This window comes from Thermobia domestica, chromosome 1 (assembly GCF_964235325.1).
Source record: "Thermobia domestica chromosome 1, izTheDome1.hap1.1, whole genome shotgun sequence".
Classification (NCBI taxonomy): domain Eukaryota; kingdom Metazoa; phylum Arthropoda; class Insecta; order Zygentoma; family Lepismatidae; genus Thermobia; species Thermobia domestica.
In genome coordinates this window covers 338,121,527-338,137,898 of record NC_137454.1, presented here as the reverse complement: position 1 = coordinate 338,137,898, position 16,372 = coordinate 338,121,527, and the positions used below count along the sequence as shown (strand labels likewise).

Genomic DNA, 16,372 nt, shown 5'->3' with positions numbered 1-16,372 from the left:
TAATGGCTCGCTCGCTCGTTCAGCTCGTTTTAACTTTTTTAAATAACGGCCTGATTAGACTGGAAAGCGAAAGCCCTGAGAAATGTAAGCACTAATATGGAATACTTTTTAGTGCTGCTTACGAAAGGGGTGCGTCTCGTCTCGTAATTTTAGTGCATCTCGTGAGGCAATTTTTGTGTCTCTCGTCTCGTCTAGATAACGAGAAGACAAGGTTTTTTTTTTTATTATTATTACGAGACAGCCTCAAGTGTCGTAATCACCAATATAAGTATATACTGTTGTTCTTAAAATCAAGGCTGAGACCTGCACTGTCGAATTTTTGAGCCCAAGCAGAAGACCAACTCGGGTAGCGATATCAACCGGCTGTGCTCGTATCAACTGAGCGAACATCTCGAGTCGGCTCGGTTGGGATGAGCCGATGACCCGATCCGGCTCAGTTGGAACGAGCCATCGACTCAGCTCAATTGTGCCGATGGCTCGAGCTTTCTCGGTTGGGATGGATACCCTACTCGGCTCATGTAAACCGGTTGAAGCCAGCTAAGTTGAAATTAGTTTATCGGCACGTTTCGATTCAGCTCAACTAAGCCGATGGCTCAAATCGACTCGGTTGGGTGAGCTGTTGGCTCGGCTCACTTCTTGGTTCGGTTCGATAGTGAATGAGCTGTAAGCCGAGCCGCTCGACCCGTTGAGAAGCCTAAACCCGGTCCCAGCTGTTTTGAACATGTTTGGCTGAAGCCTATAACTCTTAACAATTTTTGGCTCGAGCCCGAAAACTTGCCCCTTCGGAACTCAAACCCAGAACGTGACCGATGTCCTTCCCTCCTGAAGATTTCTCGACGACCGAGATCGACAGTCAATTAGCTTTTACTATTCAGATACAAACCGTATATCTTTTAAAGATTATACACGGTGTTGTTATAATAATAATAATAATAATAATAATAATAATAATAATAATAATAATAATAATAAAAGTTTTAAACTTGCCGTTGAAATTTGGCAAAACTTACTTAAAAGTAGAGATTTCGGGGAAAGGGTTCAGTACCTTCAAGACAGTGGCGTAGGGAAGGGGGCCCGGAGGGGCCGGCCCCCCCAAAGAGGTCCGATAATGTACTTTGGTACTTTGATGATTGTAATTTTTATATATATTTTTATGTTTATATATTTTTTGTTTGTAATTTTTCTATATGTGCCTGTAACAGCACTTGCCCCCCCCCCCAACACACATCCTGGCTACGCTACTGCTTCAAGACACACCTCTGCAACTACCAACATTTTAAACTAGAACTTTCCATTGAAGTTTCATGTAGAAAGTATTCTACTGTATGTTTTAAGGAAAATAACTGTAATAAATATAACTGAATATCACGCAACACTAAGGCATATAATAAACTAATTTTTAGGATATGCAGAGGTAAATATAAAAGCTTTGCTACAAAATACCTACACATAGCATAATTCAATGAGCTCTGAAATATAATGTAACGAAATAGCCTATGAGATTCAGTCTACAGAGCAATTGTTAATTAAAGAATGGACATACACTATTTCGATAATCGAGACAAGAAGGGAAATGTTTACGATACTTTTCGTCTCGTCTCGATTCTCATCTCCAAAGAGAGACGAAAATTTTGAGTTGGTCTTGACCCGTCTCGAATGTAAAATGTTAATTCTCATGTTATTTTATTTGTTTTAGAAACGAGATGAGAAAGTCCTCTTCTCGTGAGCAACATTAAACCAAACCGAAATATTCTTTCCAAATGTCACGCTTCTGCTTGTAATGGTATGACCTGAGCGATAATTAGCTCCTAGCTTTTAATCTTCTACGAGATAATAATAATAATAATAATAATAATTATTATTATTATTATTATTATTATTATTATTATTATTATTATTATTATTATTATTATTATTATTATTCCTGAAGATTTCATAGTTCAAATATTGCATCCGAGTATTCAAATATCTGAATATAATAAAACATATGTTATCGCTGATCAATCGCCATCAAAATCCTAAAGTAAAAAAAAAAAAAAAAAAAACATTACAATGTGCATGCGCACCAGCACCTTGACCACTCAACCGCGATCGCTATGCGGTAAAAGATTCGTTTTTAGTTTGATTACGTAAGGTTTCTTTGTCTCCGCTTGCAAACTTGTATGTTATATTTCTTCGGTTCAAAATTTCTTTCGTATTTCTTTTATGAAGTCGGAAAAGTTTACATTAATAACTTGAGTTGTTCTTAAACCGCTGGTTCACAAGTTTGTTTTTTCTCTACACGAAACTATAAATATGACAGATTCAATTCTCATACACCTCATTTCTTTCAAAGAAGTCGCCATTACCTGGTCAAAGACTTATTTCCGCCACGATTCATATTAACCAAAATAATTTCATTTTTCGGAAGCGGAACTTTCACTTTCCGGATTTCGGAAAATTATGAAATTCAGTTAAACATCGGAATTCAGAATAATTTCGGAACTCGGAAACAATCCGGAATTTAGAAAATTCCGGCATTGAGAAAGACTCCGGATTTCGAAAAAAATCGGATGTTTCCGAATTCCGGAATATTAAAGAAATCAGAAATTTCTAAATTCCGGATTTTTCCGAATTCCGGAATCATTCCAAAATCGGAATTTTCCGAATTCCGGAATTTGTCCGGTTTTACTTTCGGGAGTCCGGAAAGAAATAATTCCGGAATTGACTATCCCTAGTTTAAACCCAACCTTTCGGAACACTAAGCTAGTAGCTGTCTACAAACAAACAAGTAATGCAAAGCATTTTGTATCCTGCAATACGTCATGTATTAAAATCCGACAGCAGTTTCAGTATCTATCCTGAAATTGCATGTATCTAGTTACTGGAAGCTGAGGTATGAAGAATTGTATTGTGTCTTAACTTTTTGTGTCTTATACAACCCTGCAAACCACTGAATATCTAAACGGCTTTCGTTAAATCCAAGTTGTAGTACTCACAGTTACATCCATTTGTGTCTGTATGATCGTGTTACTAATGCATACTATAGGACAGCGTTAGTAAGTCTTTCTCTGCTCTCCCGTAAAGTTATGATACGATCTACTACAGAATAAAGAACCAATTATCAATTTAACGAAGTTGTTGTATTACTACTTCGCCTCTGTCAACTCTGGTCGATCTCGTTGACTCGACATATTTGCTTTTTTATACCCCTTTCTTCGTTTACTGAACTAAACAGTAACTATTCTGAAATATACTACTGCGCATGCCTCGTAGATAAATATTTCTGATGCCAATAAAATGAAATGAAATGAAATCTTTGAGTTTTACGTCCCACGGTTATGCCGGTTAGGCTAATGGAGACGGTGATTAGGAGAGATGAGTGAAATGGTGGAATGAAGAAAGTGGGAGGAAACAGGAGAACCCCGAGAAAACCCACGAGCACGGTGTTTGTCCACCACAAAGTTCACTTGGCGGGGGCTGGGATCGAACCCGGGACCCCAAGCACCAGAGGTGAACGCTCTACCACTGAGCCACCGCGCCCCCCTTCTGATGCCAATAGTTTCCGTTTTGTCCAAGGAATGTTCTTTTTCTTATTCCCAGCATGACACTTTTATTACATTATATGAAGAGCATGTAGGTCTAAATACCTCATGTATTACATAGAATGTAGGTTTAACTCTTCCAGCAAAGAAGAAACATGTGATCATAGTATACAACCCACAGAAGTGATAGCTGGCAATACAGTGGTCGTAATCCCTAACGACACAGAGAGTGAGCATTGCCCTGTCCGCTGGTCTAGTGGCTAGCAAGTGCGCCTTTGGTGCATGGTGTCCCGGGTTCGATTCCCGGCGGGAGAGCATTTATGATTTTTAACTGTCCTCGATGTTTCTGTGTTCGTGTCCCTGTCGTTATAAGTTCTTAGAAAAAGCAAGTTAAACGAGTGAAGCAAGTAAAATTAGCAATAAGTAAGTTACTAAAACACATTCGGTGAGTCAGTTAAAAAAAAAAAAAAAAAAAAAAAAAGTGGACAATGAACTGGCTGTTCGCGCCGTCCATGCATATTCGAATCTATCTCGGCTTGATTTGTTTATCCATTTGAGAGAAAGTATTGTTTCTTTTCGCTAAGGTTGTCTCTTTTCGTATTTTTCGCCGTCGTTCACAATTAAAGTAACTGGCTATTCTTATTCTTTCTACGAATGATGGATCTTCTCTTTGGCTTCATGTCAAACATGCACACGTAATGAAAAGACGCTGTCGATAATAATAATAATAATAATAATATGAAATATTACTAGCTAACTCGTGTGTGTATTTCGACAATATAATTTTATATTATTATGTGGAAATAAGTAAGGCTGGCTGGCGCCCGCCCCCCTAATTTTTTCGATGCGCCTTATGGGTCCACGGTGTCCAACGTTGATCCCATCTCACTATCACCTCCTGTTCTCTCGATATAAGTTATCGACATTTTGCCTAAAGAGGGCTCTGCTTGGCTCCATGACTACCCACGGCAATGACTCTTCGTTCATTTTTCGTTGAAGTCGCTTATTTTTCTGAGTACTATGAGTGCATACTGTCCAACGTTGCTCCCATCACTCAACAGTTTCCCGTTCTCTCGATATAAATTGCTAATATTTTGTTTGTAAGGGAGATATGGCGTTACAATCATTACGTTTGAAGAAGAATTGAGGAAGATATTGCCTTGCCACAAACAACACCTATTATTATTATTATTATTATTATTATTATTATTATTATTATTATTGTTATACTTACTACTAATGTTGCCTACCTTTATTTGCAATGCAATGTGTTACTAAAAAGCAAACCAAATAACACTCCTCGCCATTCACGCTCTCTCTGTGTTAGAGGAAAGCACATTTATTATATTATTCTTTCAAATAACACGTTTCACAAGTTACTTCACTTTCAATGTGTAATTTCACATCATCACTAGCAATCATCTTGTTCCGATACGAAAATAACCCCCTCCTGCAAAAAAAAAAAGAAAGAAAAAAAAGCCTGACCGTAGCGAAAGGGCGTGAACATTCTTTATGCGATTAATCGGGTCCAATATTTCAATAAGTCTCTGCACAGAAATATTTCAGTAAAAGAGGAAAAGTTATTCAAACTTTCTGAATACCCATTTATGGGGGAAATTTGGTTCCCTTCGAAGTTTTTAAGAGTTTAAAGGGCCGCCATTTTGAACATTTTCGTCTGATTATTCTGGTTAACGAACTGAAGATATTTCAACAATTAATGTTTGTGCCAAGTTTCATCTCAATCCGCTGAAAATTAGGGTGGTTACGGCATTCACAAATAGCGTTATATATATATATATATATACAGATAGATAGATAAACAGACACACAGAGGGAGAAGGAAAAAGTGTTTTGCTCCCTTCTCGCACCTGTGGTGCGTCAGAGCTAAACCGGGCCCCTTTGTAAAACGTATTGACCAGCCTGACCTAAACACAAACCTCTTAGTTGCTAACGTAGAAACGTGGTCGGGAGGTGTAAGGCTGTAGAAATTGTATTTTTAATAACCATGAGTATGGTTTACTTCCATGTTTTTCTTTTTACTTTTTGCAGCTACATCGGAACGTTCAATTTTTATTCTTTACTAATTGCAAATAGCGTTTACATTCAAAATATATGAGGAATTTTGGTGGCATTTGTTCGGATATTCTTCTCTTTTGAAATGAAGAAAAGAATAAAAGCAATACGCAAAGACAAAAAGTATTATCAGTACTAAACCTTACCAATAATAATTGCTACGAAAGACTAAATACGATCTCTTTTACCATCTCTCATGAGCTGCATGTATTATAAACAAAAATTTTTAAAAATGTCCTCACCCAAGATTCGAACTGGCGACCTTTGCATTCGTAAGCCAGCACCTTAGCCACTACACCAACATCACAGCATGGTGAACGTTTAGTTTTCGGCGTATTTGTTGTATTTGTGTTTTATGTTCCCACTTCAACAATTTTTACTCTTTTTTCTAAGTTTAACAGCTGTTTCTGGCTTTCTCTTTCGGTGTCGTCCTTTATTTACATTATGCACTATTCGTATTCACAGCTTGTGTCCCTCTGCAATGTCTTATTCAGATTAAACTTTTCTTTTTGCCCCTCAGTAAACATTTGATTGATTTAATTCTCATACTCTCCACGGATGGAGAGCAGGAATGCCAGACTCGAAAAACAGGTGTACATTTACTTTCCTGACAGATCATACATAATTTTGAATGCCCTACTCGGTATCAAAGCGACGTAACTCCATCACGTCTCCTTGGCGCTAAAAGGTAAGGAAAGATGGAGTGACGATGATTTGACATCAAGTGGAGCTTTAAAAATTAGGTATATACATCTAAAAAAAACGATGATCGAATTTTTAGAGTTACGTTTATCTGGTTTTCACACATCGTATTATAAAATTGTCTAGAAGGACATATGTTTGCTGCTTCTACCTTTAGTGTGTTTAATTTTCTAGATAAAATTCGGCTATTTTGCTTTAGAAATAGGAAATTACACATAGTAGCACTTTGGCCTCATTCTTAAAAGAATACTGAAACCTTAGTGTTACTCATATGGAGGGTAAGTTATCTATTCCCTTGTCCTGGATGAACATCAAAATTTGAGCCACCGCCGGGTATCCACTCCGAGACCCCTCGCACTGAAACTGCTAGGCGTTCGGCTAGGGAGCGGCTCTAATTAAATCTATGGTGTATATGAATTGTTGATAAGTTTATCTTGAACATAACGCATAAGAAGGAGCACTGCAAAAACTAATACCTTCCTACGTGATGTCACTAGATGTGTTCAGCTTTCGGTTTCGTCATTACAACTCTTCGAGCATAATTTAAAGAATTCGGTCATTTTTATTAGACCTTGTGTATGGATATTTAATTACAAAGTCATGATTTTTTGAGTTCATCACAAGCTTCTGAACCTATGACACGGTTAAATGTCAATATTGAAACTCGCTTCGCTACTTGGAGTCTCCTCCCCCTCATTGCGCATTGGTCCAACATCTGGTCTATGCTTTTCAGGAGATTTACCACATTCAACTGTATATATTGGATTAAAGATTGAGACTTTTGCACTATTCGACACGTGGTAACCTACTCTTGATGATAAACCTCATGGCAAGTTTCGTTTCTCTAAGTCCATTAGTTCAAACTAGGCATACACCGCTGGTTACATAAATACGTTGATCTGAAAGGGCAACATCCTCGCCTACGTCCCTTTATTTCCTGTGCTAACGTTTTACTGCTTCTTAAAACACAGTGTATGCCGTTTGTTTGTATATCGTTGTTGGACGCTAATAACAAAGGTGTTAATAACAAACCCTTGCATCTTATATAGATATGTGTAAAAAATAATTTGTTCTGCTGTGTAATCTATGATACTTTTCTTTTTTCAGATACCACTACGATGTGGCGTTCCAGGATGCAAATCTAACTATGGCAGTACTCTTAAAACTGAAGGTATAATGTCAACATTCTCATTCCCCAAAGACGAACAGCTTTTCAAGAAGTCGGGTCAGCTCGGGTCGGGTTATCGGGTCGAGTCAGTTGGGTCAGCTTGGATCGGGTCAGTCGGGTCTGGTCAGTCGGGTAAATTCACTTTGGTCAACTGAGTGTAGGTTGAGCTTAAACTCGGCTGGAGTCGTAACCTGCTGTTTTTCACTAGCTGCCTAATTAAAAATAGCAATTTTTAATTCATTTTATAGAAACCATAAATCTATTTTGAACACTTTAGCTAGTGTTTTTATGGTAAATGCTTATTTTTTTTACTTGTGTGTATTTTAATTTTTAAATGTGGAAGATTGATTTTACCAATCGACTGTAATATTAATATCTACGCCAATATGAAGTCTGGATTTAGAACAAAACTAGAAGTTGTTTAAGCAAGGCCAAAAGAAAGATTGGATATGGACGACCAAGCCCAAGCGGGTCCGTGGTGGCTCAGTGGTAGAGAATTCATCTCTAATGCGTGGTGTCCCTTGGTTCGATCCCAGCTTGTGCTAAGTGGGCTTTGTGGTAGAGAAACGCCATGTAGTGGGTTTTCTCGCGGTTCTCCTGTTTCCTCCCACTTTCTTCATTCCACCATTTCATTCATTTCTCATGGTCACCATCTCCCTTAGCCTCGGTGCAGAATCGTGGGACCTTAAACTGAACATTTCATTTCATTTCACCATGTCCAAGAACATCGATACAAGTATAAGATAAAGATTGGATATGCAAGACGAAGTGCATAGTAATCTTGCTCTTGGCCTTGTTTTGGTGATCACCAAGTAGCGATGAGCATATTTTCTTGCTTTCCGTGTAGTATGAAAGACCATAATCAAAATCACACTTGCTCTTCATTTGTAACGATGAGGCTACTGTTTGGTTTCTGTTCTTGGCTCTTGTAATGCATGAAAGACCACCAAGACTACGAAATGCAGGACCAAGACTTGACTATGCAAAACAAAGAATAAGACGCAGTATTGATGACCAAGACCCAGGGTGCGAATTGTTGAATTTCATTTGTTGGGCTGAAAGTGATGAAATAAAATTTGTACTTTATAATTAATTATTATACTGTATTTCTAAATTTTAAATTACAAAATTCATATTATGTATCTTCTTACTTGCAACTATATATACTGTAAACTACGTTTTAATTACCGGGAAAGAAAAATCAAAGTGGCGCGGGTCCCGGAATCATAAGAACCTATTTTGGAATGAAAGTTGAAGGGTTGGAACATATCACAGGTGTTCTCCCGTTTCATCAACCCTTGTCATTGTAGTTAAACGATTTCCTTTTGTCTCCGCCAAAAGACTCTTGCTACTGCCTTCCGAGAAGACCCCCTGCCTTCCGAACAGGTGAGAACACTGATCTTGAAGAAAAATTTCGTCACATAGAACTAAAGCAAGAAAAAAATAAATTTCTCCCACGTCGGACATTGGTATCAGTTATAAAAAGACATAACCAAACCTCAAAAGTGCCAAATATTCCCTAAGATGCATATACAAATCCCCCGCTTGATCTAGCTAGTGGTTAACGTATAAGACTTCCGGGTTTAATTCCCAATGGTAGTGCATTTTGGCCTTCACCCAGTGTCGTGACGTAGTGCTCTCAAACGGGTCGGGTTGTCGGGTCAAGCTACTCGGGTCGGGTCACTCGAGTTGGGGCAGGCAATTCGGGTCAATTCGGGTTGAAGACCGACCTGACCCGACCCGGCTCAACCCGTTGAGAGCACTACCAAGAAGTAATTGGAATCGAAGAAAATATTCAGCGGCGTGTTCAGACCGCTTTGACTCTTCTGAAATAATTAGAACTGAGGAGTATACAGATTCTGCAGGAAACAAACATACGACTGATCTGACTTATCCGAAGCTGGTGGATGGAGCCGTACCTCGTATATTCAAAAATCTTCCTTCGTATTTGTCCAGTCAAAGAAACGTTAGGAAGGAACCAGGGGAAAGACGGAGGGCAATAGATTATATATTCTTTATCTAGTCAAATGTTGTAGTTTACCCACATACCTTTCTTTGTCTTGTGACAAATGATGACAATTACGGGGTGGGGTGAGATTGTGTGCAGTATGCTTTGACGGCATGTAAACAAAAGGTTTAGTAGAAAATGGTAATAGTAGGGGATGAGAACAGATATAGAAGGTAAACAAAAGAAAGAATAGTAGAGGGGGAAGAGAAACCGTGTATACAGTGCGTTGCAGCTGTATGGTTTAAAGAATAATTGTATAGAAAAGAAAAGAGGTGGTGTGGGAAAGAATTGTTGTTGACTTGCGATACATGAATTGTAAACAAAAGAAAGAATAGTAGCAGATATTGATGGTGTGGAAGAGAACTCGTATACAGTGCTTTGCAAGTGGATGTTTATGAAAAACCTGCGTATGGATTGCATACATAGAGATTATTATCATAATTGGAAAAAAAACTTGTTAGAACACGCATCCTGCCAGCCGGTGGTACAAACGCGGCGCGGCGCGAGTGTGCAAGGAACGGGCGAGCGTTCGGGAAACACCCATGGGCGCGGACGCGAACACGTGACGTCATTTGTAATTTTTATTTAAATATTGGTTTTAAAATTTACAAGTATAGTTTTGTTAACGATGAAGAACAGTCAGTTTTTCAAAGACGTGGTTGACAAGCGTAAGTCAGACGCTCAGAATGATATTTCTTGTAAAAAGAAAGTAAAGATAGAAGACTATCCAGATTCTCCGGATTCAACATCTAACGAAACGGAATTACAAAGATATAAAAATGATAATGTAGAAGTTTACCCATGTTTATCATCTGATAGTGAAGAGACACATGGTTTACCAAATGACGAAGTGTATGAGTTTTCGGAGGATAACTTGGATTCTGATGCAGAATCAGACGAAGCCCTGGTATCAAATGTGGCTACGCCGGCACCTTCACCTGCTTCAATGGAATTAGGCTGGAAGTGTGAATGTTGTGTTAACTATTTGGATGTGAGCTGTATTAGAGACTGCATTGTCAAGTGGAATCCATTGATTATTTGATATGTCATGCATGTTATTAAGATGATATATTTCAATGGGCTTTTGAATGTTTATATTGTGATCATGACATTTTAGGCAAACGTGTTTGCTTTGTGCTGGTGAGTCCTCGTGTACAGAACCAATTGTTTGACATTTATGGACAAATGCATACTATTGGACTATTAACAAGATACTATTTTAATATTACATATGGTGAACTAACAATTGATGTGAATGCAAGAGAAGATCTTATGCGTATTTTACTAGAAAAAGACAGATCCAATTCGTATAGTGAAATGTGTTAAGAAACCGTACTGTGCAAAATATTTTCCGATAGTATTTCTTGTGTATTGTATAGTAAAGAACATATTAGAGAAAGTTTGTTTTAAAAATTGCAAGTTTATACTTACGTTTAAACAATATTTCTTGTGAACAATTTAAGTTGAATCTTAAATACCATTGCTTATTTCTTGATGATATTGGAACTTTTGCTGTAGAACATTTATCCAACGAAATAACTCTTATTGATTTGCTTCAAGTGTTTGAAGAACAACATAGTGAAATCTCAAGCATAAATTTTATACGAAAAGCGCGTGAATGTTTTAACAACACGGAATTTGTTGGACAAATTATTCCGTTTTTCTTGCAACGTAAACATGAAATTTCACCATGTACTAATGAATACATTACTGACATACAAGATTTTAAGATTTGAAATCATGAATTTATTATTCGTGAATTTTGTTTAACTGCATGTGATGATACAGTATATTTGCATTGGTTAATAAAATCACCAGTAGAATACAATTTACTTCCGTTAGGTTGTCAAAAACATTCCGATTTGTTAATCGGAAATCGATTGGTTAACATTAAACTTACACGGACTAACTTGGAATGATAAATGCGGTTACTATATCACACATACATAACCTTGTATATCAACTTTGTAAACAAGATGCAACCTTTTATTGCAAAAGTGCAAAAAAACACTTTGGATTAAAAATATTTTTGTACCAGCTCATGTTATTGATTTTGAAAGTAAATATTGTCCACAATTAAGCACATTGCATGTGAACGTATTTAGTGATTATTGTACTTTTCATGAACAAAATATTAAATTTGAGAAAAAATCAGGATGTGATTATCGCAATACACAACAATTACGCTTTTGGTGGAAGTTTCAACGTACTATAACATTAACTAATGCATTTGCAAAGTTGTAAAAGGATAAGATATGATATGTTTTGTTCTTGCAAATAAAAAACAAGGTTTAAAATTGTAAATAATATTTTATGAATCTAATCTAATCTACTTGTTTTTTTAATATATTCGGTACATGATTAAATACAATTTTATCATATTGTTTAAGACTATTTTTCTGAATAAATTTAAACATTCTTCAGAACTTTTCTTGCGTACAATATGATGAAGAAAGTATAAAACAAAATTTCCTCACAAGATTGAATTATCATCTTGGTATGCGGAACTATTTGTAAAATATATTTTGCAGTTTTTATTTTTAAAGTTTTTTTTCTTTTTGTAATTGGTAATGAGGCGTTATCAAAGCAATATCCTCTTGGATTTTCATCAATGAATACACACACCCAATGTGTGTCGCCTGAATTTGAACTGTCCAGGTTATGATAACTCCAGCCGGTGGTTGCACACTGGTATTCTATCAACTGCATAAATACCATGCACATTTGCACCAGTAAGTTTATCACGAAGTAACACTTTTATTACATCAAGATTTGTACATCACTTTTCTTTTTTTAAACACTTTACATCACTTCACACACAAACAAACCCGTATATGTTGGAAGACCTAGTGGGGTATATGAAATATTCTCATGAATTGAAATAACACGTTCAAAATATTTACATATTTTTTATAAATTTTCCAATAATGATGAGTGATGTTAACGCCAGGAAAATACTTTTAAGACACTTCATGGTATGATACCCTGCAACTCTTTGAATAATAATAATCGAGCAACATATTACAATATAAAATGTCTAGTGCACTTTGTACCAGTAGGGCTCATGTAATTATATGCTTAAAAGTGAACAGTTATACTTCTTTTATTAAAATTACGCTTTTAAAAAGTATTATCAGTGTATATATATCTTTATCAATTTGAATTGGAGAATCAAACTGTGCATATACAACATATGCTATAGGTTCAGTTAAATTTTCAGAAAAGCAAACTTTAATATTCACAGGCGCATCGCGCACAAGGTCCCACGTACGATAATCTAAAGTTGCTGTGATGATAGGGTAAATACATAAAGAGTATGGTTGTGTGGATATTCTTCAGGAGTAATAGTATGTGCATCATCTTTATAATATAAACCAGTACCGAAAAACAGAGAATGGTAACTTAGAAAGTACAAATAGTTTTTAAATTCGGAGTTGAGGGGACTGGGAGGAAAAGATTTTGATCCGACTTGTAACTGCAGTTTGTTAACGTTAAAGTGTTCAAAATGAAATGGGTTTGGTTCTGATTTTCCATTAAATACCGAATTAGAAACAAATCCGATAACAACACCTTTAGGTACGTTACCCAAGAAAATGTTATCAAGATTGTACGAATTAACGTTTGCACGAATATTATATGATCTTGTTTGAACTCCCGTGTGCGTGGGTTTTCTCGGGGTTCTCCCGTTTCCTCCCACTTTCTTCATTCCACCATTTCATTCATCACTCATCATCACCGTCTCCTTTAGCCTAACCGGCATAACCATGGGACGTAAAACTCAACGATTTCATTCAATTTCATTTTTCTTGTTTGAACTCTTGTAAGGGGATATTTTATTGTTTCACGATTCATGTTACTGTTGATTTCCATTGCCAAATGAGGTGCAACATCGATTCGTCGTATATGTAGAGTAACATCATCAAGTTTTACTTTATAAGAAGTATTTGCAGGAGACATTAAACAGAAAGCATCTTTAGTATGATGTACTTAATGTATCAAATTTTTTAGCGGTATCTTTATACCACATGCCTAATTTCAAATATGTATCAGTAGGATCACGGGAATAATTTAACAATGTTTCAAGGTATGCACGATAATGATAAAATCCTGATGAAGTAGTAATTAATTTATCATTTAATGAAATGTAAATTTGACTAAAAAATGAATGTAAGAAATTATTTGCTGGTGCTACATCATTCTCAGTTAAAGGCGTATCATCAGGTTTTGTAATTTTACAACGTTCCTAAAGATAAAGATATGCAGTATGAATAAGTTCTCCTGTTTCACCCGGAATAAAAAATTCAATAGAACCATCAGAATTTAATGTTGAAATTGGTCGATATTCAGCAGAGATATAAGATTCAATGGCAATTTGTGTCATAGGAGTACTAAATAAATCAAAATCGTTGATGCAGCACTCTACACTCTTTGTACTAAGTAATGATATTATGAAAATATATCTTTAACACGGCGTATTTTCCTTTTTACTTTGCTTTTGCTTTTGTTTTTGTTTGTGCGATTACGTTTTCTTGGAGGTCCAAAACGAACAAACGCTGGAGTTTTACGTTTGTGTGGCCGTCTCTTACCACTTCCAGTTAATAACTGGTCAAGTTTGTTAGCAGCTTTTGTCTTTAATGTTTCACCAGTTTCTTTACACGTGCATGAACAGACTCTTTAAATGGTTCATCTTCTAGTACATCACCCTGCTTCTATTCCCATTTGTAGTGCTTGATGACCTAAAGTTTTTGCACCTTGTTTAAGGAATGGAAATTCGAAACGAAATAATTCTTGGAAGAAACTACCTATACCATGTCACCGTTGATATACAGGTCCTGAAAAGTATGGGATACCATGTCCGCAATATCGTCTAAATATCATTTTGAATAAAATTAATTAATTAATTTTTATTAAGAGAGCGCTTAAAATAAAGTGTAACACTTAGTGTCCCAGAACGAAATGGCAAATTTCACCCTGCATGGTCTTTTGATACTATTTCAATAGTGTTAAAGGAAAATTTTGCAAGTTTAAGATAATGAATATCTTGAAAAGTTAATGTTCGCACTTTAACATATTTAACATTTGATATTGTTGTAATACGTAATAAAGGTGCTTTTGTATCATCTAAAAACTGATATTGTATGATATCAGTATAAATAAAAATTTGATGTGGATAACCAATATCAACATATGGTTGTTTAAATCCACGTTTATGTAAAACCAAGATCTTCATTTTCAAGAAGTGCTAATTGTAATGCCAATGTTGGTGATAATGTAACTGATTCAACACCATCAGTACAATCTATTTCTACAATATTTGATAGAGAAATTTTTATATCTTTTGATACTTTATATAATTTATCAATGATATGATTTACGGACGAATAACATCAACTTACAATTTTACTTTTCTGCGGTTCTTCATTTTTAAGATTATACCAAATGACATTTTTTCCAGCGGTAACATTATAACATGTTAAAGAAACATGTAATTCACTTAATCCCACATACCAATGGGTTTCTAACCTTTGAATATTATTTTTAGTTGATTTATAAAATGTGATGTATTATTTGTAGGATATACATCAGTACTTGGGTTTGATACAAGTGTAATGTAAAAACTAGATAATACTTTCAGAAGTCATTTCCGTTTAAAGTGAAGTGTCAAGTTTGAAGTTCCGAATTCAAATGACAATTTTAAACCTTATTCATCTATTAAGTTTACTTCAATCGTGTTGAAATAAGATTTTTCAAATTTAGCATAGTGAGGTGAGTGAAATAGAAAATATTTTACATCGCAGTGTTCAATACTATACGCCCTAACTTTACGAAATATTGGTCCAATATTTTCTTGTTTTACAATATCAGCACAAACATTAAGAACGTTTGGTATATTATAATCTAAATTACATGGAAATTTTGCATGTGTTATTGCTGGAACTTCTATATCAGCACGTTTCACAAATACAGTATCTTCAAATTCGGTTGTATTTTAATTTATAAATCCAAATAAATGTTATAAACCCTCTGTCATCCCAATTATACAAAAATCTTTTCATTTTAAAGAATGTTTAATTACAATTTGATTTTTTTAATATTTCAACATTCGTACATGTTCAGGAATCATATCTAAAATAGAATGAACAGAAGTATAATATCCTGGTGTAATATTAATGTCATTAATTTCAAGTTCATCATCAATGATGGTTTGAATTACATTTTTCTCATTTTCAGGAACATTATAAAAACTAAATGGTATATTAAGTTGTGTTAATGCACCATACTATTCTTCTTCACTTAAGTGAATAGATTGTGCAAGCTTTACTGTAAATGAAGAAGTGTTATTATTACTAAAAATTTCACTACTAGCATTTGAAGGAAGAGTAGCATAGAAATCATGTTTTATCATCGAACTCATTTTGAAGACTGAACAGAACTTCTTTAATCCATGAATTCATGCTTGACGGATATCCTAACCATTTTACATACATCATATCTTTCTTTCGTTTTAATACTTTTTCAATTAAAATGTTGTTTGAATTCAAATTTACTTTTTGTAGTTCTTGTGTATAAAGTATACCTTTAATTTCTTCACCATTCCAATCTTTAAATTTATACGTAGTAGGATTTGTCGGAATACATTTACAAACGATAAAAATTTTTTGTAACCATTTTGGTAAATATTCCTTTTCTAATTTATGTTTATATTTACTAACACGTACGTAATCACTTGGATGAAATTTAAATGTTAATTTCTTTTTATTCCCGTACATCGTATTCCAAACTTGATGAAAATTAGAATGATTTACATCTGCAGGTGCCATTTTAATACTACTATGATACATATGATTATAATTTTTTACAAATTGATCTAACAGATCTATACAACGATATGCATTT

At 35.3% G+C, this 16,372-nt stretch overlaps 1 protein-coding gene across 1 annotated transcript in view; it reads left to right on the top strand.

Annotated features, from left to right (window-relative positions):
- The window catches only part of LOC145663346 (uncharacterized), a 141,270-nt gene that overhangs the window by 103,901 nt on the left and 20,997 nt on the right, over positions 1–16,372 (top strand). Inside the window, exon 3 of the mRNA XM_081729626.1 lies at positions 7,407–7,470. Within this exon, the coding sequence (XP_081585752.1) occupies positions 7,407–7,470 (64 nt within the window). The remainder of the gene's footprint in view (positions 1–7,406; positions 7,471–16,372) is intronic.